The sequence below is a fragment of the Microplitis demolitor genome, chromosome 6 (assembly GCF_026212275.2).
Source record: "Microplitis demolitor isolate Queensland-Clemson2020A chromosome 6, iyMicDemo2.1a, whole genome shotgun sequence".
In the NCBI taxonomy this organism is placed as follows: Eukaryota; Metazoa; Arthropoda; class Insecta; order Hymenoptera; family Braconidae; genus Microplitis; species Microplitis demolitor.
In genome coordinates this window covers 19,386,999-19,412,798 of record NC_068550.1, presented here as the reverse complement: position 1 = coordinate 19,412,798, position 25,800 = coordinate 19,386,999, and the positions used below count along the sequence as shown (strand labels likewise).

General features: G+C 33.4%; 1 protein-coding gene across 1 annotated transcript; it reads left to right on the top strand.

Annotated features, from left to right (window-relative positions):
• The first annotated feature begins 13,363 nt into the window (after positions 1-13,363).
• On the top strand, positions 13,364-18,172 carry LOC103575071 (uncharacterized). The gene is made up of 2 exons (XM_008554689.3): positions 13,364-13,476; positions 16,385-18,172. Exons 1-2 carry the CDS (start codon positions 13,446-13,448, stop codon positions 17,275-17,277), a joined length of 924 nt encoding a protein of 307 aa, XP_008552911.1. The 5' UTR covers positions 13,364-13,445; the 3' UTR covers positions 17,278-18,172.
• The last annotated feature ends 7,628 nt before the right edge of the window (positions 18,173-25,800 follow it).

The window sequence follows — 25,800 nt, the reverse complement described above, 5'->3', positions numbered from 1 at the left end:
TGCTGAAGTTAAATTTACCACACTAAACTAGTAATAATTTTAATTTCAATTGTTTTCTAGTGTATAGCCGCAATTACGGCCTTTTACACTTTTTGCCTTTATATTGCAAACTGTTTTACTTCTCCTCCTCTGCCTTCCGTTGTGCGGCTGTGGCCCGATTTGTGTTTATACTGTACTGCATAATTACGGTGATGCTCTGCAACCTCCCTTGTGCAATGGAGGTGCAGTGGCTAGGGAAACTACAGAGAAAACCTAGCCAGTACAGTTCGGTTTGGGTAAAGCTCCAGTGATTCCCATTTTACCGATCATTGGATCTTCATCCCGTGCCTAGCGATCAGAGACCTTCGTTCGAACCCCACGTGTGGCTAAACGGTCACCCAGCCAAGTAGTGATCATGCTCGATGCTACTTAACTTCGGTAATCGCCCGAGCCACGCGCGTGCCGAACGGCTGCCTCAGCCGCCTTACTAAACTAGTAATAAATGAACTATACTTTGTGGTCACCGTATTGACAAATAGAGCACCCCTGGGGGATTTGAACCATGGTGAAAATACGGATATGGATCCACGGTGGCTACACGGTGGGCTTGTGCCATTTTACCACCGTGTATACAAGGTATATCCACTGTGAGTACGCGATGTAACCACCGTAGTCCCACTACGTAACCGAGTTTCTGGGTACATTGTGGAATCACGGTTGCAACACCTTGTAATTTCAGTGGTAAAATGGCATAAACCCACTGTGTTTCCACCGTGATTCCAAACCGCTAGGGGTATAATACATGACACCGTATAAGATTAATTTCTAGTGTAGTAGTCCTATTTACTATTCGATTGGGGTAAAGATTCGTAGGCTCAATAACTACTCAATGCAGTATGGAAAACTCACCCTGTGGTTTCTTTAACCACACAATTTTATAAGAATTAGTTGGTATTACTATTTTTGGACATAGTTTGTACTATCTACTCCAATGTGGAGTAAAATGACTGACAAACAGAAACAACAGCACCACTTTCAACTTTTTCATCCCATAGTGTGGTTGCCCTAGCTCATATGAATCAATATATATTTAATAAATAAATTAAGGATAAAAAATTTGAAATTATGACGTGGAGTAGTAAAAACCACAACAGTCATTTACCAAACAGTTGGCTTAACCAACGACGTTAGTAGATATTACTACAGATTATGTACCACAATAGGCTAGTAGTCACTATACGAAATGTGTAGTGATCCTATATATTACTAATCAGTGCAGTATATGTATCCCCGATTGTGGTAAATTTAATTAGACCTTTTTTTACATGTATAAAAATTATCCATGATCAACAACTTTGATAGAATCCAATTAAAATCTCTTTATCATAATAATAACCCGGGAAAAAATGATAAGACCTGATCAGACATGAAAAATGATCATGCCTGGCCAGGCCTGATCAAGCATATTCAGGTCTGATCAGGTATGTTCATGCCCATCCGGGAAAAAAACTTATATATAAAAAATGGCACTATATACTTATATATAATTATGTATAACTATATTATATTATATAATATTATTGCTATAAAAATAAAAAATAAATAAAAAATTCGGGCGTATGGAGAATTTAAACCGTGGACCTTGCGCTCGAAAGTTTAATACGCTACCTACTGATCTAAGAGATTTAGTTGAAAAGTAAGTTTCGTATGAACTTTAAGTAATAAAAATCTTATATGTGATGGATTCTTGGTCAATAAAATTTTGTATCTATGAGCAGACATGAACAGCCATGAACAGGCATGAACAGGTATGATCAGGCTTGAGTGTATTTAACGCTTCAGACATGAACAGGCATGATCAGGTCTAATTTCAGGCCTCATCATACATGAACAGGCATGATCAGGTCTAATCATTTTTTCCCAGGAATCATCATAATAATCAATAACAAAGCAATATAAAATTTTATTAACTCATAATTTATTTCAATATTATCTTACCTACAAATTTATTATTGCGAATATTATCAAGAAACTCATTATTACGGTATTCATTATGAATAATATTCCAAACGATTTGAAAGCGAAAACTTATTTAATATTTTGCTAATACTGAAGACACTTGCATATTTATTGGTGATACTTGCGATATACTGATTATACTAATTATCGATAATTTACGATTATAAGTTTGACTTACAAGCGCAAGTATATTTAATTATCTGAAGAACAAGCAAAAGAAAATATAATATTTCATTTAAAATTTTGAAATTGATACGAGGTTGGAAATTCACTAGAAAAGCAGAGATCGAGCGCGCATGTGGTTTCGTCTCGCAAACGAATGACCTCCAATGAATGATTTGTTAAATATTGTTGATAAATATTTGTTAAACGATGTTGATACATATTTATGGAAAATCTTCGATTGACAAATTTTATTAATATTACTGTTATGTTGTAATTATTTTTATGGAATTATTTTTTTTATAGGCTATTTGAGTAATCTCAGCTAAAACATAATGTCTGAATAAGTTTACATAGAAGTTGAGGTTAATCCAATTATAATGATGGTTGATGATTCTGATACTGATCATGATGAGGGTGAAGAAGTAAACAATACCCTCGCGGTTTTGATTCACCCCGGAAACACGATGGAATCACGGCGGTTACACGGTGGGTTTTTTGTCATTTTATCACCGTGATTCCACGGTGATTACACGGTGTATTCACCGTGATTCCACGATGATTACACGGTGTATCCACCGTGATTCCACGTACACTGCGTAATCACCGTGGATACACTGTGGAATCTCGGTGAATACACCGTGGAATCAGGGTGGGTACACCGTGTTACCATCGTGGAAACACCATGTAACCACCGTGTATACACGGTGATGAAATGGCACAAACCCACCCTGTAACCACCCTGGATCCACCGTGTTTCCACTCCCAGGGTGTTTCCAGGCTGATTCAAAACCGTCAGGGTACTGATGAGATTGTTACTGAAAACGAAAATTGTTCTGTACGCAGTGCTGCTTGGATGCATTTTAAGCTAGATAAAAGAAACGGTAAAAAAGAATCTGCGCAAATCTTAAGTTTACCTACGGGTATTTTTCTTATAAATTTTTTTTTTGTTTCTGGTCTGCTATGAAATTGTAATCATTTGTATACTTCTATATAGGAATAACTTTACTAATGTTTAACCATCTCCGAGCTAAACATAATTATGATTATGAGCCACCATGTCGGACAACATTTTCCCGTAGTCTCACTCCTATTCTTTATCACAAAACTAAACAAAAACTAATCGCAAAATGAAGTAGAGACAAAGTGTCAGGTTTAATGAGTCTTTCATTTACAACAGATTGTTGGAAATCTAAAGTGAATGATTCTTATATTTCGTTGACATTACATTACTTGACTTCTTATCTTCTTCCCAAAAATCTTATGTTAAACATAAAACAGTTACTTGATCGTCACATGACTAATAACATCAAAAGTCACTTATCTGATATAATGTCTGAATGGGATTAATCAAGTATCGATAACGATCTTATTTTTTTTATCACGGATAATGCCCGGAATATATCATCTGCAATTTCTCATTTAAAAGTGACTCATTTTAATTGCTTTGCACATACGATTCAGCTAGTATTGAGGGATGCTGAATCAAAGCCCTGTGGCGTAAGAGAATTATTATTTAAGGTAATTTTTTCTCCTTTAATTGTATATTTTGTTTTTAGTCAGATTTTATCAGAAATGATTTATTCTAGCCTGTCGGTATCGTAATTTTAAGAAAATTTTGTCGTAATATACTCAATTCAAATAAATTATATTGAAAGATAGTGTAGGCCTCAAAGTTTATATACGAATGTATGTTTACTTCGAATCATGGACGAGTGCGTAAATCCAGTCTTAGGAGACTTCTGGTTATCAATATTGGGTCATGCTATTCTTCAAGTCGTGGGCTAATGCTTAAATCGGTTCCATGCGTTTTGATCCTCAGACAAAATATCCCCGACAGAATATCCCCAAGACAAAATATCCCCGAGACAAAATATCCCCGGAGAAAATATCCGATGACAAAATATCACCATACAATACTCAATTTTTTTTCAATTTATATTCCGATTACAAAAGATTAAATACTCAAATATTCTCATGTAGTTTACATAAGAAAATAGAAGCAACTTATTACAAGTATATAATATTATGATTTTTTTATTATATTACGTAAGTTCAACATTATAAAAATATTTTCTTATTATTATTGTTACAAACATTTATACTTTTGAACTTATTCGAAAATAGACCAACACTTATGCTTGTTATCGTGCTGTGCCCTTTTTTCATGGATTTTATGTGTGTTTATTCGAAAATAAATTCATACGAATGTATGGAAATGTACATAAATATATTTATGAGTTTTTTCAAAATATACACTCATGCCATAAATTAAAGGAACGGAAAAATTTTAGAAATTTCTTATTCCTTTATTATTAATAAGGCTGTAACTTCGTAAGAACAAATGTATCGGGACTGAGGACTCTCAAAGAAAAGAAAAAATTTAGAAAATTTTTGTCTCACTGTATTTTTCATGTTTGTGCAATAGCTAAAGCTCCAAAAGAATTTTGATGAAAATGTGCCAAAACTAGAAATTTCAAGCTATAAAACGCTTTTTTTTAAATCCCGATACGATTATTTTTCACGAAGTTACAGTCTTACAAAAATCAATAAGAAATTTCTAAAATTTTTCTGTTCCTTTAATTTATGGCATGAGTATATATATATGCAAATTACTAGCAGCGTAAAAAATTAATTCATAATCAAGAGAATATTTTATCAAAAGTTCATTTTGTCTTAACGATATTTTGTTATCGAGATATTTTGTCGGGGATATTTAGTCCGGGGACAATACTGATACTCAAGCTTAGCTGGGTGTTATCATTTCGATGTTTAAACAGACTTGGGCCAAGCTTGGATTTCAAGCTTTCCCCAAAGTTAACGGATATTGCACTAAGCCTGGGCCTATTGTTCTTTATTCCTATAAGGGGTACTAGGTTCGAATTCTTCTTTGGGCGAACACGAAATAATTATTTAGAATCGTAGGAAGGTTGTAAAACTATTAAGTTTATGCGTGTGTCTGAGATAAATTTGACCAAAATGTACATAAGCCACCTCCCATCACAAAAAAAAAAAATGAAAAAAAACTAATAAACCATTAAAACTAAACATTTTAAGCGAAAAATAATTTTTTTTTCTTAAAATCCACTATATTTCCATGGCGAGAAAAAATTAAGTTTTTTTTGTTAGATCAAACATAATTTCATCATACTGATAAATGAAAATTAGTTGTTCTCATAACTACATATTTATACTTAAACGTACTATCTTACCTCCTTGAGCTCGTAAACAGCGGAATGTTTCGGGGCTGACCCGCAGATTCAATCAGTTTTCCGATTTTTTTTTTTAGATTTCATAAAGGTTAAAAAGAATAAATTCATTAATTTCTATGTAATATAATGTCACGACTAATGTATATTCGTGAGGAATAAATATTTTTAATACATACTCACGAACCGATCGTTTTGTATTTTTATCTGGATCGGAAATCGAATTTTATTTCACGATTACTGAGTGTTCGTAAAGATTAAATATTTTTTAGTGCTTATGAATTATTAGTAATCGTAAAGTTCATAATTTTTTAACGGAAATTTTTTATGTACATCACAACTACGTAACTTGTAAATGGTAAAGAAAAAATAAATTTATAATATTAATGATATAAAAGAAGCGTATTTCTTTTTTCAACTTCACTATGAAAATTATATATTTTTAAAAATTAGTGAAGTTATTGTTTTCATCCCGATTTTCGAAAATCAGGTTTCTATTCTGAGCGTTAACAGAGCCACTTTTTGAAATTAGTGGTTCGATTTGCACTTGGAATTAGTGAATATTCACTTATTTTCACTAATTCATGTTTAGAAAGGAACTTGAGGTGGAATCGATCCAAAGCAATTCGAGAAATTTTGACTGCCGACTTAAAAAAACTCTTGAGGAAAACCCGATTAAAATTTCTTTCCTTTTTAAATTTTTTTTAAACGCATAGAATCATCGCTACATGATCCAAAACATCCTTTGCTCCGACCTACGATGAGTTTTCTTCTCTTCAGTAGCAGTCTGGGTTTTGCGATTTTTTTCCGATATACTTCCAACGAACTCAAGAAGTTTTGCTCCCAAAGATTTAAAATTTTCTGACAACATTTCTTATAAGTTTATAACAGGGCTAAGCTGTTACTCTGGTCGTCCTTGAATTACCTTTTTAAGGGCGCCACTGGAAGGATTAAACGGTCTTCCAGAACCGGTTCTTAATACTCAGGGTCGGTGTAAATTTTAATTCTAAGAGAAGGAAGAGGAAGGATAATTTTATAAATAACTTAGATTTATTTATTACAACAATATTCACTTTTATTAATTCACAACCTTGTAACTAAAACCTTATAATTTTCACAACTTATAACCTTTGACCTTAAACCTTATAACTTTATGCCTTATAACTATTAAACCTTTTGACCTTATAACTTTTGACCCTATAAAATTCTGCCAATTACCTTTGGCGACTTAAGACTAAATTGCCACTGCCTTGGCACCACACACTCTCACACACTCGGTTAAAATCATTGCCAACTACCTTTGGACTTACAATTTAAAATCGGTTACCTCCCGAATTAATTATTAACTATTCTATACATTTTAAAATTCATTTCCTTTACGATCGGCCTAGAAATTTCTACGACGCATATAACTCCGGCGATGGCCTGGAATTATAAGACGACGCCCTGGATCCGGCAATGGAACGACTAAGTATTTATGCAATTAAATTAACATCCTGGCTACGGTCTAAAATAATTAATTTAATTAATATCTGATTGTTTTCCTCGGTGTGTTTTCCCTTTTATTTTCACCGTCTCTCGTCAGATTCTTTTGTTGTCGTCTCGTTCGTCGCGTTCTCCTGTTTTGTCTCGTCTTAATTTCCTTTTTGGTGCTGGCTCCTTCACCTGCTTTTCCAAATAATTAATACAACGATATCAAAGGTACCGGCTAATGGCCTGGTATCAATAATAGTTAATAAAATATCGCTTGGTTCTACAAAAGAATCCAAGTCTAAAATTGATTAATTACCTGAATAACGAAGAGCGTCTTAATTTCTCGGCGTCTTGTCCGGTTGTGTGTCTCGGCCTGAGTTTTCTCTTCACTTATAATTGTACACCCGCTCGACCGAATTCGGCAACTTCCGAAAACTTTGCCACCCCTACTTATCACTAAATGGGACTGACAGACAAGCCCCTACGATTTCTGCGCGGGACGATAGTTGCACTCTACCCCGGATAACCCTCGGGCAGTAATAGATTATATCGACCGCGCACATTATAGAAAATTACAGCAACTAAGCGCGGAAAATTCAAAATTCCCTGTTACAAGTTATAGTATCAAACAAAAATTTTTTTTAATCGGTTTTCCGACCCTTCTCTCCCCTTAATAGGGCGAATCTTATGTTAAGCTGACGTCTTCATGGTGCTTCAGGCAAATCAGGAAAAAATTCTAGTTAGGCGTGCTTAAAACCAAGTTTCCTGTATTGATTTGACATCTATATTTCCAATTAGTTAATAATTATTTCCATTAATTTTATCACTTGTAAGTACGTCATGATTATCATTCAATAAATTGTTAAACGTATTATCTATTTCGTGCACGATTTCTATAATTGACTTAATGTTATGAAATTTCAAAACATAGCTTGGTATTTTAATCGAATTTTTTTAATCTATCATTTTATAGATTACTGGACAGTAGAGAAGCTATTAAGTGTTGTAATAATTAATTAAATAGCCAACTAAGTCGATAAAAATTATTTACAAAAAATATCTTAATCTGTTTGCCACAAACGATAATTTGATATAGGTATTTTTTTAAAAGAAATACGTCATATAAATATGTATGTATACATGTTTATTTATTTATTATTTAAATAATGTAACAAAATTCATGTAAACTTCATTGAATTTACAAAGAAGAAATTCAGAAATAGTCGTAGAAAATTTCTCAACTTACATTCCGCATAGAAAAGCTATATATTGTTTAAAGTATATAAGAAAATATATGGCGAATATGTGATAAATATATAGCGGCAAAAATATCTATATTGAAAAATATATATTTTTTACTTATATTAGATTATATATATATATATGTATAGTGTTTTGTATTTTCGTATATACATTATCTCATAAAATACTCAATATATTCTTGCTATATATGGATAGTATATATATAATTTATAAGTATAATATAATAAACTTGATATATACTTCCATATATTTTGACCCATATAAATAGTGGTATATGGTCTCTATATAATTGATTATATATGAAAGAATTTATATGTTTAAAGATATGGTTCACAATATATTGGAATTATATTTTACCAATATATTAAAACTTATATTTTTCGCAATATATTAAAAATTTTATTTTTTCAATATACTTTTTCAATTTCTACACTATTCCACAAAAAAAGTCAAGTTTATTATTATGATTATTTTTTTTTTTTCATTGGCCTTACATTTACTGAATAACTAACGCAATAACCTAAGAAAAATAAACAAGTGTCATATATTTTACAGTATACTGGAAACCATATATTTTGCAATATACTGGAAAACATATATAAAAAATCGGTCTGTCGGTTGACCCTGCGGGCCAGCCCCAAAACTTCCCGCCTATTTCGAGCTCCTTGAGCTCAGAAAATTGTTGTAGATACATTTTCTCTTCGAGCTCGAAAATACTTTTGTATGCCTTTGTTTTCGAAAGAAAACGTTTTTTACGATTTTTTCACAAACGATATCTCTTGAACGAGTAAACCGATTAAGACGTTCAAGGCGACAATCGACATGTTTTATTGAGTTCTATAACTGATCAGATTTTTGAATTGATTCATCAAGTCGTTTTTGAAATATTTTCAAAATACTAAAAAAAAAAATTTGGAATTAATCGGGTCAGTCATTTCGAAAATATTTGGAAAAAACCATTATCCACAATTTCTTTCTCCCGCGATATCTCTCGAACAAATTAACCGATTGAGATGTCTAAGGCGGCAATCGGCGCGTTCTATTGAATTCTAGAGCTGATTAAAATTTGAAATCGATCGCGTCAGTCGTTTCAAAAATATTAAAAAAAAAAACATTTTTCACCATTTCTTTCTCCCGCGATAACTCTCGAACGAATTATCCGATTTTGATGTTTGAGGTGGCAATCGACGCGTTTTATTGAGTACTAGAGCTGATTAGATTTTGAAGTCGATCGTATGAGTCATTTCTGAGAAATCAATAAAAAACTAAAAAAAAATTTTTTTTTTTTTGGAATTCGCAAATATTTTCGAGTCTATTCGATCAAATGATCTGAAATTTTTAGGAAAGTTGACGGCCAACAAGCTCTTTCGATTGCCACCTCAACCATCCAAATCGATTCATTAGTTAAAAAGTTACAAAGAGTTTACATACATACATACATACACACACACGCACACACACACACACACACACACACACACACACACACACACACACACACACACACACACACACACACACACACACACACATACACACACACACACACACACACTCGGACATCATTCTGAAAATAGTCAGAATAGCTTCCTAGGACCTCAAAACGTCGACATCTGATGAAAACTCGATTTTCAAAAATCGGTGTAAAAACAATAACTTCCCGAAATTTTTGAAAATCATCGATATATATGTAAAATCATCGATAAATATATATGTAAAACATACATAAAAAAGTCATATAGTGACAAATATATTCCCTGGTCGAAAAGTTTGATTTGATTTTAGTCCTACTGCACTGTATTTGGACTACTTGGCCTATTATTGAACTTTTATCGAAATTTTAATCTGTTTTTGATCTACCCAAACCGAAAAATTTGATCTGATTTTAGTCTAATTAGACTATTTGATCTGTTTTTGATCTTTTACAAAAATTTTAAGCTGTTTTCGACCTGTTGTTTTGAAAAAAAATTGCGTTACGGGCAGACAAAACTAGATCAATTTTTGAACTTTAAAAATTTTAGTTCTGAAAACTTGCACGGACAAAACTGGATTTAATCATGGACTTTTAAAATTTTTATTTGTGGGCAATATTTGTTAAAAAAATATTAAGCTACAGAATTGATTATGTTTTGTTTATTATTTACTTAGTATCTTTTGTTTAAAAATGTCCGCAGCTAATAAAAGTTTGACAGCTTAATTTCCAGTTGTCTTGACTATATTTTTAGCTTTTAATAAAAGTGATAAAAAAACTTTTAAAATGTCAAGAAATATTTCTTATTTACTAGATGAAATTTAAAATATTTTGGCATTAGAAAACATCAAAATTCTTGTGACATCTTATTATAGAAGCGCATTAGCATGTTTCAAACACCAAAAAATTAAAATAAATTTATAAATCTAGATTATCATTATTATTATTTATATTTATAAAAAATCCTGTTTTTGATCTGAAAGCGATTAAAAACAGATTAAAAATTATAGTAAATAAAGTCTGTTTTTGTCCTTAAAAACAATTGAACACAGGCCAATAATTATAATAAAAAAGTTTGTTTTTAGTCTAATCCCGATTTAAAGCAGAGTGAATATTATACGAAAATAAGTCTGATTTTGACCTGGATAAGGAATAGTACGGGCAAAAACAGATTAAATTCCTATATAAAATAAATACGATTTATAAATCTGATTTAAAGAAAAAATATTTGAATTCATCATTTATATTAAAACAGATCTAATTTTTTGACCCGGGTTGTTAATATATATTCTAGCAATATATTTTTATTCAATATCTCGACTAGAAATTATCCCCAAGTATACATTGGGACCCCAGAGGGTATTGATGGGGCAAGCCCGATAGCGTTATCCCTATTGGGATATGATTGGGAATATATTGGGAAAGCCCAACATTAAAATACAAAATTTCGATTGGGTTAACCCAATTGGGATAGAATTGGGAACATTTTGGGGCGACCCAACGTCAAAATTAATAATTTGCTGTTAGGCTTACCCGATTGGGAAATAATTGGGAACCTATTGGAAAAACCCAATGTTGAAATTAATGATTCGATAATGGGCTTGCTTGATTGGGATATTTTTGGGAACTTGTTGGGATGACTCAACGTCAAAATTAATAACCAGCTGTTGGTCTTACACTTAAAAAAAAAATTTTACTTTTGAAAATTTTAAACAATTTTTAAATGCAAAATATTTACGTTTTATTATGTATTTTTATAAAAAAAAAAAAAAAAAAAAAAAAATTGATTAAACCTTAAAAATGAAGAAAAGAAACTAAACAACAGCAAAACAAATTTCTGATCTTTTGCTGATTATAAATTTAATTATAAACTTAAAAAAAAACTAAAACTTTAAGGAAAAAATAATCCATATGAAATATCTACTACTTTCATATGTTTATATATTATGTGTTAAGATAAAAATCGAATAGTTGAGTATGTTAACACCAGTGACGCACGTGGTGACAAAATCTTGTGACTATAATACAAGCAAAGACAAATTCAGACAGGTTCGCGTATAAAACAAATAACTAGTATGGACAAATCTCACATACATGTGACTCTTGCATTGGAAAACGTTCTAAGTAACTCATCAAGGCGTAATTTTTTCAATCTTTTACAGTTACAATACCATGCAATATAATTGATAGAAATAATAATAAAAAAAGTGCTATTTCAGTGCGATATAATTGATAAAAATAACAATAAAGTGCTAATATGGTGAATATAGGTTATAAAAATTACTTCTCGTGCAAAGTGAGAATTTGTGAAATAATTAATTTTTTTTTGTTAGTTAACATAATTATGAATTAAGGGTAATAACGAAAGTTAAATAAATAAAAAAAATTGTACCGTAATAAGACGATTTAAATAAAAAATTCATTGAAGCAAATTTTTTTTATGTTGGGATTTTAGTGGGATTTTATTGGGTTGGCCTCAAGTTTCTGTAGGGTGTACCCAATTGAAACCCTATAGGGTATGCCTAATTGGGAAATAGTTGAGTATACTCAATTGGGACCCAATAGGAATGACCCGATTGGGATCATCTTGGGCTATGCGTTACATCCCAACGTTGGGTTCCCTGTTGGGAACCCAATTGGGTACCAATAGGTCTTACAAATTTTTTTCTCGTCGGGATATTATCATATATTAATACGGCAAAAATATAAATATTTTTTGATATATTGTACAATATATCACATTATAATATTCATATATTTTATCATACATGTTTTCACTATAAAGCATTTTCATGCGGGATTGATCATTTATGATTATTATTAGTGATGCAATGTAAAAAAATATGCCGATATTTGCCATTACGTATTGAATAATAGTAGCAACCATATTCTAAATAGTAAACTGTCTGTACAGACAAAAAATTGTAACTATTCCCAGTTCGTCTATGCATATCAACCCGTAATATTATGGCAATAATTACTTGGAACTATCGGATATACGCCTATAATTTCTCAATGGTATGGCAATAGTTACCATAATATTATACTGATGATTACTATTATTTATAAAAAATTCAGAAATCCTTCGTATTATGGGACTCACTATCATATAATTATAGTATACGTTACTATATTATTATGGTAACCGTTACCATAATGAATGATAATGCACATTATGGGAACGATTACCATAATAACATAAGAATTATTACCATAATGATATATATAACACTATGGTAATAATTCCTTTAGGAACTTTTCCGATATTATATGGAGAGATGAAATCCATATAGAATGGAATGGCTGTCATAATTAGTATGGATGTTATTGCAAAACTCAATATTTAAACAAGAACCTACTACCATACGAAATGGGAACAATACCCATAATATATATTGATTGTTATCGTTAATTTTAATATTACAGGAGTAGTTCCCATACCATTATGGGAATGGCTCCCATAATGATATGGGAATGGTTACCATATATAATGAGAATCATCCCTATAATAGTATTGGTACTGTTCCTATATAATTATGGGAACTATTTCCATAATGCATAGTAAAAGTTCCCATAATTTCCTTCCAGTGTACTATTTTTTACCCTTTCTTTACTAAATAGGCTAATACTCTCTCACTTTAAAACGAAGACGTACGATTTAAATCAACCTTGAAGTTGTATATTTGTAACCTTATCTATCAACATACACATAAATACTAGAGTTATCTCTGACGATATTGTTAATAGTTTTTTCTTTTGATTGTCATTGGCCATATTCAGTTCCCCTCTCCAAGAATAAAAAAGAAGACATACGTGTAAAAGGACTATAAAAGTGAACTCAATGATGGCTAATACATCAGTCTGCCAAAATGGGTCCTCGTAAAAGCTTCATTATTACTGGTAAAAAAATCCATTCTTTTTAATATTGTTGCTAATTATATTGTTTTTATCTATAAGCTGTAATGAAAAAAAAAAAAAAAAAAACATTTGGAAACCGCCTGAACCTGCAGGCCAGTCTAAAACCTTCCCGCTATTTTAGTATTTTCGACCTCTTGAGCTCGAAAATACTAAAATTAATACATTACTATAATTAATACATTTTCGGGTTCACCCAGCTCAAAAATGGTAATATCGAACTTTCAATTGTAAAAATCCAAGTATCAAACAATAACGAAAAATAAAAAGTGAATAATAACAATAAAATGAACTATTTTTATTCCGCTGACACACCTAAATAATTGTGTACACATCAAGAACGAAATTCCCTCAAAGATTGAGTCCTTAATATCAATTAATTTTAAGTACTTTCTTTTTATTGTAAATTTTTCGTATTTAAAAAGCATGTAAATTGAAGAACTTTTTTTTTTTAAGCTACTATAATTTAGGTCTATGTTATTTTTTTCCTCTAAAAGCTATTATTTTGAAACTAGTTTTTATTTATAGAGTATTCATTGTTTTTTGAAAGCCTACAAATCGATTTTGCTCTGATTCTAAGGTAAAATCCCCCATTATTGACACTATAAGAATGTCTGTAATTGTTTGAATTTTTTAATCTTTTTTAAAATTAATATAATCAACTTTTTTTGCATTGGACATTTTAATTGATGTCTCTACTTGTATATTTAAATTAATTTACCTAAGTAGCAGTAAATCAAATAAAAAATATATTAATTGAAAAGCAACAAGTCAAGTGTAGGTATTATTGAGAGGGTAAAATAGTATCAGAGCCAACTATTGACATACCATGGATCTCATTATTGACAGGTCTAATGCGCATACGCAGCAGTTTATTAAAAATGATTGAAGACCGCCGTCAATTAGGTTCGAAATAATGATAAATATTTCAATTAAAAACGACAAAACACGATAATTACAATTATAAATTCATCTATGATAGTTTTATTTTTTTATAAATTAGACGATACTATTCTTGCTTTGACAATTTTTCATTCAATGTTTTATTTATTATAAAATTACTAAGCATCGTGTTAAAATAAATATATCGATATGTATGTTAAGGCGGTTAAGTTACTTTAGTTTGTGGCCTGTCGCTAGTTAACACATGTGAATTTTTATGTACTGACTATTGACACTCGCTATTTCTAAATAATAATTAAGATTTATCAGTCTAAATCAATGATTCTGGGGTTATTTAGACTATAAATAACCTGAAACAATTTTTAATAGTACACTTACATTAGAACTGTATAAGGAAATCCGTTTCTAAAAATACGATCTCTCTAAACGAAATTGTTAAGAAATTTCAAACATTCTGGCGATGCCGGTCTACTCAGGGAAATTAATTTTTTTTACAGCAAATAGTTTATACCTAGACATAAAATTAAACTATTTTTATATTTAAAAATATCAAAAAATTGATAAGAAGAATTGAGCAATGTGATCATTCATACAGTTAATTAAAAAATTAATACATTAAAACAATATGTCAATCGTAGGGGTCCTGTCAATAATGGGGGATTTTACCTTATCCATCTAGATTGTATCAGTTTCGAAAGCCAATTCTTTCACCGTTTTTAATAAATTTTTGTTAATAGTGAAAAAACGGCTCATCTTGCGAAAAACATGCATGGAATCAATTTTTTAGGAAACGTTGTTCTCTATTAAATTGTTTATTGCTCTTATATTGCTAAGTAAAAGAAAAAAATTTCAAGCTTAACATAACACAAAATTTTTTTTTTGTAAAAAGTTTAGCTGCTTGTATCTTACGATCAATACACTTTAGTGATATAGGTGTTGTGAGCAATTTTGTAAAAAATGAAATTTTCTGAAAGATTAGTTTTGTGTATGGTTTTCATACGAGTGTTACGTCCTGGTCGATGTTTTGGCGCTGGCGTGGTTGAGCGGTCGATTTGAATTGGACATAATGAGAACTTACATATAATTATAAATAATTATTTAGTAGGGGTTGAACAGCCACCATTCGGTGGTTGAAATAAACTGGTTATTATTTTATATCTCAATCCGATTTATTCAATTGTAAAAGAATAATTTCAATAATGTGAAAATGTACAATTAAATCAATTTATAAATTGTTAGAGTTCGTCTAACAATAACTTCGAAAGGGTGAGAAAGAAGTTGAGTATTTAGTATTGAGCCTGACTGCTCTCTATGATTCTATATTTCAGTCTGCCTTCTCTTGATCGAGAAAAACTAGAGTAAGTCTCTTATCAATACGAGGCGCTTGGGCATCAGGCCCGCGCGTCGTTCGATATAGAGGGGTGAATCGTGATAAGCAATATTCTCCAATGATCCATTCTCTGCTCTCACGCTTTCTCCGTTTTTGTTCTTAACAAATGAGTCACTTATCTATGAACAAAAGTTTTCTTAGAACAAAATAGATGTTTGTGCAGCTGCACGTCTCGAGGATTTACTCGAGGCGTCAGCGTTTATTCGTATTTGATAAAATATAGAAAAATAACTTTATCAATTAATACTTATATCTTTAACGTTCGAATATCTTAAATAATATTATTTTATTATTATATAATATTATTTTATATAATCAATTAAATACTATGGAAATTACTTGGTTATCGATATTCGATATAATTAGTTAGATTTCAGGTCGGTAATTAGAGAAGTAAATGCCCATGTCATCTGACGTACAGGCTGGGACGTAACACGAGGTGCCGTTCTTTCAGTGTTGACAAAAATATATGGAAAAATTGTAAAAATTGACTTTCGGAGCCAATACATTCATTTAGGTGTGTCAGCGAAAAAAGAGTAGTCGTACTTTTATTTAAAGCACTCTAGTAAAACATTATAAACATTTTTTATTGTAATTAAGATTTCATATTGGGCGTCATCTGCATTGTCGCTGTCACTGGAGAATCACAACAACTTCCAACAGTTTACAATTCAGGACAATATAACAACATCACCTTTGAATATAATCATGAGGATAAAGTTATAAATACGAAAACTGTAAATGGAAAATCTGTGGATATTGTTATTTTACCGATCAATAAGATGGTACCGGTTGATTTCATGCCATCAAAAAATTTAGATAAGTTACATCAATTTCCGGTAATAGCATCTAGTATAACGTTATTTGGTCCCTCTCATAATGAACCCATTGAAATATTAACAATTAAAAAACAGCAAACCGCAGCTGCCAGTGATGGTGATGAAATGACAACATACAAAACTCGCGTTTACTCTAATGCCAGTAGCGATAGAATCATGTATCACGGGTACAACAGGCGTTTAGTATGGAGTCAACTTATGGGTGTTGTACTCAAGAAAGAGGTTGCAGATACGATATACAAAGGCGCGCCGGTATTCTCGTCTAATACAAAAAAAATTATATCCTTTATAACTGCTCGTGAAGAGTACACTACTGAGGATGGTGAGGAACTTGTTCTTTTTCCATTAACCGCAATTAAACCTAAAGGTTATTCATCAGGACAAAGTCTACATGAATCCACAGAAGATATTTTACAATACGACACCCAGGGTAAATTTTCCGTATACGGTAGACGTATGATGCCGTATACTGAATTGAAAGCTTACATTGAAACGGTCGTGACCCCGGAAAATATCCAAAACAGTCGAACGAAAAAACACGAATCTGTCGTATTTTATGGTAAGAATGATGTTACTCTCACATGTGTTCAGGGTGACGTCGAAATTGCGAGAACTCGAATCGCCTGCAACTTAATAAAACCCGCTGTGCAGTAGTTAAAAAAAAAAAGAAAAAGATTATCTGGATCTTTATTGCATGAAAATGTCATATTTCATGTGAAAATTATTAAATAATTTCGAGAAAATGCAAAAAAGGATTCAAACCCCATAGGTACATAGAAATTTAAAAACTCTCAATAAACATTTCAATTCAATATTATATCTGAATGTTATCTATGAAATAAAAAGAAAAAAATTAGAAACTTTTACTTAAAAATATGAATTAAAACTACCAAAATTATATTGTAAACTTAAAACATTCTGGAAATTGTGTAATATTGTTACTATTTTGTGAATTTAATTTGTATTTACATTTAATAATTTTTATTATTTAAATGTGGAAAAAATATGAACTGCATTAGTAAACTTGACTACATATTTAGTAAATTTTATTATTCCGTTTAGTGACTTTTACTATTTCATAATAGAAAAAACAAAATTAAATTTTTATTAGTTTTTCAACTTTTTATTATTACTACTGTTAATATTTTGATTATTATTATTATTTATGTTATCTATTTTAATTCCGGGTCGAAAAATTCGATCTGATTTTAGTCTAACTGAACTGTATTTAAACTACTTGGTCTGTTATTGAACTTCTATAAAAATTGTAATCTGTTCTGGATTTATCTGGACCGAAAAATTTGATTTGATTTTAGTCTAATTGGACTATTTAATCTGTTTTTGATATTTTACAAAAATTTTTAGCTGTTTTCGTCCTGTTGCTTTGAAAAACAATTGCGTTACGGGCAGACCAAACTAGATTCATTCTTGAACTTTAAAAATTTTAGTTCTGAAAATTTGCAAGGACAAAACTGGATTTAATCATGGACTTGGAAGATTTTTATGTATGGACAATATTTATAAAGAAAATATTAAGCTACAGAATTAATTATGTTTTGTTTATAGTTGATTAGCGAGACTTTGCGCTTCGGTTTTTTACCCCCACCATCAAGGCGCAATGTCTTAGATATTAAATTTAGATGGGGTAAAACCGAAAATAACCGAAACGCAAGCTCTCGCTAATCCAATTATACTATTTATTTAGTATCTTTTGTTTAAAAATGTCGGCAGTTAATGAAAGTTTAACAGCTTATTTTTCAGTTGACTTGACTGCATGTTTATAGCATTGAATAAAAGTGATAAAATAACTCTCAAAATATCAAGATATATTTCTTATTCACTAGATGAAATTGAAAATATTTTGGTATTAGAAAACATCAAAATTTTTGTGACATCTTATTACGGAAGCACATTGGCGTTTCAAATATTAAGAAAATTAAAATAAATTTATAAATCTAGGCGGTTAAAAACAGACTAAAAATGATTGTAAATAAAGCTGGTTTTTGTCCTTAAAAACGATCGAACACAGGCTAATAATTATAATAAAAAAGTCTGTTTTTAGTCTAAATCCAATTTAAAACAGACTAAATATCATACGAAAATAAGTCTTTTGGCCAGGATACCCGAGTCGAAAAATTTGATCTGATTTTAGTCTAACTGGACTGTAGTTGGACTACTTAGTCTGTTATTGAACTTGTATAAAAATTATAATCTGTTTTTGATGTACCCGGACCGAAAAATTTGACCTGATTTTAATCAAATTGGATTATTACATCTTTTACAAAAATTTTAAACTGTTTTCGACCTGTTCTTTCAAGAATAATTGCGTTCCGGGCAGATAAAACTAGATTAATTCTTGAACTTTAAAAATTTTAGTTCTGAAAATTTGCAAGGACAAAACTGGATTAAATCATGGTTTTATAAGAATTTTATTTATGGGCAGTATTTATAAAAAAAATATTAGGCTACAGAATTGGTTATGTTTTGTTTACTATTTACTCAGTATCTTTTGTTTAAAAATGTCGGCAGTTAATGGAAATTTGACAGCTTAATTTTTAGCTGTCCTGACTGCATATTTATAGCATTGAATAAAAGAGATAAAATAACTGTTAAAATGTCAAGAAATTTTTCTTATTTACTGGATGTAATTGAAAATATTTTGGCATTAGAAAACATCAAAATTCTTGTACATCTTATTATGGAAGCGCAAATACCAACAATGTTTCAAATACCAAAAAATTAAAATAAATTTATAAATTTAGATTATTATAATTAATATTTACATTTATAAAAAGTCCTGTTTTAGAACGAAAAGCGATTAAAAACAGACTAAATGTTATACGAAAATAAGTCTGATTTTGGCCTGGATAAGAAATAGTAGCGGCAAAAACAGATTAAATCCCTATATAAAATAAATACGATCTACAAACTTGAATTAAAGAAAAAACATTTGAATTTATCATTTATTTTAAAACAGATCAAATTTTTTGACCCGGGTAAGGAATAGTACGGGCAAAAACAGATTAAATTCCTATATAAAATGAATACGATTTATATAAACTTCAATTAAGAAAAAAATGATTGGATTTATCATTTATTTTTAAACAGATCTAATTTTTTGGCCCGAGAATACATAATCCAATGTATAAGAAAAACATATATTTATTACATACTCACTATATATTTTTTATGTATGTTTAACTATATATGGCTTTTTCATAAGGGCATACTATTCAATATACACGCTAAGAATTTTATGGTAATGATTCTCATCGAGGATATTTAGTAGTTACCATATTGAATAGTAATTTTAGAATTTTATACAATCACGCTATTAAAAACCATCATACGAGGCTAACTAGTAATATCCCTGAATAATAATCACTCTCACCAATAATAGTAATCACTCACATCACAGATAGCAACATTTATAATTTTCGGTAGCAATGTTTACTATATCGCGATGGTAATAGTTATCATCCCAGACAGGAAAGTACGACGGGCCCAGGCTTGGTTGAACTATGTTGAACTCTGGGCCAAGCTTGTAAGCCAGCCTTGTTTCAGCATTGGTATCATGCATTGAAAAAACAAATAAATTCAATTAAAAAAAAAAAAATTATTATTATTGAAGTACTAGAGTTTGTGATTATTAACGTTTAAACTATTTAAGAGAAGTGAATAATGTGAAAAAAACTCGGTGAAAATTCTGCTGGGCTCTGGGCTCGAACTGCCGTTCCTCTGGTTGCTGGGTTTGAACGCTGGCTACTGGACAAACCTACTAACGTTCAATTGGAACTTTTACATGTTCTACTTGTTTTCTGCTGGTGATCGCCTCAATGCTATGTGATGCTGAAATTAACTTGGTTAATATTATTATCTCTAGTTAATTAACATATTTTCGGGTTGTAAAGAAATATTTAGGAAATTCTATTACGTGATAGTTTATTTAAACTTTATACTACATTTTCAACTTTCTCCCTTCCTCCAAAAAGTATGCAGTAACTGTATTAAGATAAATATAAAAATAGATAATAAATTATAAATAATTTAATAACAATATTGAAAAGTAATGAAAAGTAGTTAAAAAATATTAAAAAGTAATAATGATATGCATAAAGTCGTAATTTAAAGACTTAAGAACAATTATGACAAAAATTGAGATCAGTTCTGACTTGAACCCTCTAATTGCCTAGATAGGCCTGAAACTCTCTGACAATGACACCGCTGGTGCTTCGTTTTCCGTAGTAACCTGCCGGTAATAATATCTTGCAAATGTCCCCTCGGATTTCCAGTTACTTCTGTCCAGTATTTGCTGCACCGGCATGTTATCTAGCCATCCTCTAGATGCTACTGCTGAACGAATAGTACCCGGAGAAGCCTCGATTTTTGCATCCTTCAGGACTGTGCATATCCAGCCCGCTATCATTGTCTGCGACGCCGCCCTGACGGAACCTAATAGAGATATGAAGAGTTTATCCAGGTTACTACCCTTTCGCCTTTTCTCTGACAACTTTATCCAGGCTCTGGTCCACGTTACTGGACATATTCGAATATTATTATTTTTTGCTAATCTCCAACCAGATTGCCTGAAGCTAACTCTGTCAGTTTTTGACCCAAAAGCAGGCCAAAAAATGATCTCTTCCCCTAGATTGGACACATGCTCTTCTGAGATCTTCAGCAACGTTAAATCATGAATACGACGACCTGACGCCAGCAAAAGTATAGTCGCTGCTCTTCGTGCAACCTCGAACAAGGTAAGCTTTGGTAACTCTGCGGTTAACCACCCGAACAGGGACCTGGTGTCCCAAATTGGTGACTTTATTTCTTTAGGCCTGGTAATGGAGATGGCTTTCAAGGCTTGACGAACCAAAAAGTTCGACGAGAGATCACTAGTCTCTCTTCCCGAGCAAAACGTTGCCACCGCCGATTTGTGTACTAAGATGGTGCTGTATGCCAAACCGTCTCTTATGTGGAGACCTACCAAAAATCTAGCCAGATCTGCACCCTCTGGAGAACCCGGATCTACCCTATTTTCCCGACACCATGCAATCCATCGGTTGATTGGGGCCTTGTATGATCCTAGCGTGGAAGCTCTCCAACTCGACTTGATGAGGTCTCTTTCCTGGGGTTCCCAGTCTGTGGTCGCTGATCCCCACACCCAATCTTCCACACTTGCAGTGTAATTTGTTCTATCTCTGGAGGCGGCCTGCCCGTTGTCAGGTCTATCAGCACCCTCTCTAGATTCTTGATCGTTAGAGGTGGCGCCAGACTCCTGTTGGTTAGATCTGGAAGCCAGAATGTCTTTTCCCATCTGGGAGCTACTAGTAGGAACTGACCCTGGCTCTTGTTCAAATGAGCTAGTACTCTTGGGATCAAGCTGGGAGGAGGAAACAGCCAAGCCAGCTTGAATTCCCATGTTCGACTGAAGGCATCGGTAAATGCGGTTGACCGATCTCTGCAGTCTAGCGATACGTAGGTTCTGGCCACTGCAGATTCGGCTGAGGCGAACAGATCTATTTCTGGCGTGCCCTATCGTTTGAAGACCTCCTCGGTAGCCTCTGGCAGTAAGTGCCACTCTGGAAGCGCCTTTTTTCTTGACAGCCGGTCTGCCGTGCCGTTGTATCTTCCCGGGAGACAATAGGCCGATAGAGATATCTGAAGCTCGTCGATCAGACTGAGAAGCCTGTACGTGAGGTTGCATAGCTCCACTGATCTGGTGCCCCCTTCCTTCCGGATGTAGGCTACCACCGTGCGGTTGTCCGACTGCAAGAGAATGTGTGCTCCCCTCAGGGACTGCCCCTGCTGCGCCAACGCCTGGTAAACCGCTAGTATCTCCTTTTTGTTGGAGTGCCACCTCATCTGCGTTCTTGACCAGCTTCCCGACATGAGTAGCCCGTTCAACTGGGCACCCCAGCCTTTGTCGGCGGCATCCGTCGTTAGAACACTGTCACCTTTCTCTTGTGAAGAGGAGAGGTTAGAGACGCGGCTTTCGCCCACCACTCCAGTTCGTCCTGAACCTGGAGATCTATTCGTAGTCTTTCTCGAGGTCGGTTCTGACTGAATCGCATCGAGAACCGTTGGACATGGCGGAAATGGAGCTGTCCTCTCGGAACAACGAAGCTCGCGAAGTTCAAGTGTCCCAGAAGGCATTGGACCTCTTTTAAGGTACAACTTTGAACGTTGCTCATTTTCGTCGCCAGCTGGGTGATGTTCGCAACTTTCTTGTTTGGCAAACTCATCTCCTTCTTCTCTACATCCCATCTTATCCCGAGGAACTCCAAGTCTTGGCACGGTTCCAGGATGCTTTTCTCTCGATTTATCAGCCAGCCTAAGGATTCTAGCAGATCCACTATTGTAGCCACCTGGGAGGTCAGTACCGTCCTGTCCTGGCATGCTACCAAAAAATCGTCCAGATAGACTAGGACTCTTATGCCTCGTGAGCGAAGGATTTCGGCTATCCAGTTCATCACTGTTGCAAAGGCATGAGGAGCAGCTGAGAGGCCAAAGGGCAAGCTCGTCATCTGCATTATTTCTCCTCTGAAGAGCAGTCGCAAGAAACACCTGTGGGATCTTGCCACTCGGATGTGGAAGTATGCTTGCGACATGTCCACTCGGATCAACCAGTCTCCGGGTTGTATAAAGTCTGGAACCTTTGAATGCGAAATTAGATGAAACTCTCTTGCTTTTACATACCTGTTCAAATTCTTTAGATCCAAGATCGGGCGCCTGCTCCCGTTGCTCTTTTTTATCAAGAACATTCTTGATATGAAGCCTGGGCCTGGCTTTGCGACCTTCTCTAAGACACCCTGGCTTAGCAAAATGCTTATCTGTTCTGCCATCTGACTTGAGAATCGAGTCTCGTACTGTGACGTCCGCCAGGAGGCTGACAGTGGTGGTTTTCCTACAAATGGAATATGGAAGTTTGAGATTATATCTAAGATTACCTGCGGAGCCCCTTGTTTTCTCCATTCTGTTACGAAGTTGGCCAACTGCCCTCCTGTACATTTTTGTACCGTCATATAGTCATTTCTTTCGAAATGGCCCTGTCTGCCTAGGCTTTGCTGAGTCTTTTCTGGGAAATTTGGGCTTGTATGATGTTCTCTGCTGTTCTGACTTACCCCTTGAAGCCTGAAAGGGCTTTGACTGTTGGAAGCTCTCGCGCCTGGTGTTCTTGCTCGAACTCGCACTACTGTGTTTACCACTGCCGTGGGCCGGCTCCTTCAGCCAAGATTGAGCACCGCCTAGCGATGTAATTAATGAAGAGAGATTTTCTTTGTCGAAGAAATGCTCAGAACTAGGAGGAATCCTACGCAGAGCTGCCTGAACCTGCTTGTTCGGGGCTTCTGTCAGTATTCTTTCTCTTCTTACGTCAATGCACGATGCTCTCTTCCCGCAGATAACCTGCAACATCTTCTGGGAGTTCTTAAAAATCTCGGACTCTGAACCAAAATTCAAATTAAACATGCCTAGTAATAATTCCGGACTCACTCCTCCCTCGATCGAGTGAGCCCAATTAACAATACCTTGCAAAGTTTCCTGCAAAATGCTATTCTGTACTAAGACCGCTCTTGATAAGCCCGCTAGAACCCGCTCAGTGGAAAGGACCTGGTCTCTGCCCTTATCCAAGTAGCAAAGTTCCTCGTTTACCTTTAGCTCAGAAAAACCTGGAGAAGCTAAGAATTCCTTAAGAGTATTAGAGTACCTGATGTCTCTCCAGTCTGGGAGATTAAACCTCTGGAGCTGCTCTAGAGTTTTTAGGCTTTCCGGCTCAGCTTGATGTACCTGTTTTTTCAAATCAACCTTAGTCTTATACTGTCCCAAATCCAAGGTGCTCGCCTGCTCCTGTGCGTTTATCCCTTGGTTAACGTCAGCTGTTTCCTTATATGCACTTTGACTCTGCAACACCAGATCTGTAAGAGATTGTACCTGTTCTTGTAGCAATTTTAACTCCTCGTTCGTTCCCTCTCTTTCTGTTCTACCGCGACGACGCTTGCGGGGAGGGGAAGGACTCCGTGAACTTTCTACGTCTGCGATACTCCCTCCGCTCTTCTCGCCATGGCCCTCACCCGATTCTGAGAGGTTGCTCATTGTATTTACTTGAATTTACAATTTTTTGGTTTCCTCAGAGAGTGATGCACTATTTAGCACTTGTTTTAGCTAATTTTCTTCTAAAATTAGAACTCAGAATAAATAATAAACTGTGAATTTATACGCAATAATAAAATGGACGACCACAATGGCCGAAAGTACTCAACGCTACGACGGAAAACGCGGGCTAGCCCGCGCTTGTTGGTGATCACGGAGCATAGAGGGGTAAGGGGCTACAACAAATTCCAGAAGATGGCGTAAAGGTAGGACGACTTAAGGCCAGTAAACGACAGCTTCTCTGATAGGGATGCCGTGTATCGGCTCGAAGGGATATAATATAAAAGTTAACCTTTAAAAACGAATCAATAAATAAATAACTGACAGCTGGTTCAATACTTTTATTGTAGGGAACGCTAGTGATACATACATAAATAAAATAGATAGATAGTATACGTATAGAAAACAGAGCGAAATTAAAAAAAATGTAAATAAGTGTTACCTAAATCGAAGCAACTATTCGATTTTCCCAACTGAATATAATCGACTCAAGACAAACGATAATGGCGATTAATCGTATCTAGTGATGCGAAATGGCGGTCATGCTTTACTTTGGTCAAATCACGAGCAATTGACGAGCAAATGCTCGTCAATTAACGTCATATTTTTTTGTTAGTCACAAAAATTCATGAGCATTTTTTATTCTTTTTACGAAAATTCCTCTAAAAAAAAAAAAGCAACTTATTTTATATGCAACCTAAATATTTTAAATATTCAAAATAAAATTTATCCAAAAATTCTGACGATAATAAACAAGTTTGCCTTGCTCAACTACTTAGATGGAATATAACCGTCAAAAATTTTTCGGTCATTTTTTGATCAAATTTTTAATAATTTTTTTTCTTATTTCGCGAGAATCGACATTAAATTCATTAAATGACCGGCGGTCATTTTTTTTAGTTGGTCAATTGACGAGCAATTGACGAGCATTTGACGAGCACATGCTTAACTTTACACCACTAATAGTATCTAAACAAGTGAATATTGAAAAACTCGATTTGTCTGCTCACAACTTTATTGTTGTAAAATCAA

Excerpts from the sequence above, each read along its gene's own strand:
- LOC103575071 (XM_008554689.3), top strand. The coding sequence starts at position 13,446 with ATGGGTCCTCGTAAAAGCTTCATTATTACTG. Across the intron at positions 13,477-16,384 it reads TAAAAGCTTCATTATTACTG|ATTTCATATTGGGCGTCATC; the intron begins GTAAAAAAATCC and ends ATTGTAATTAAG.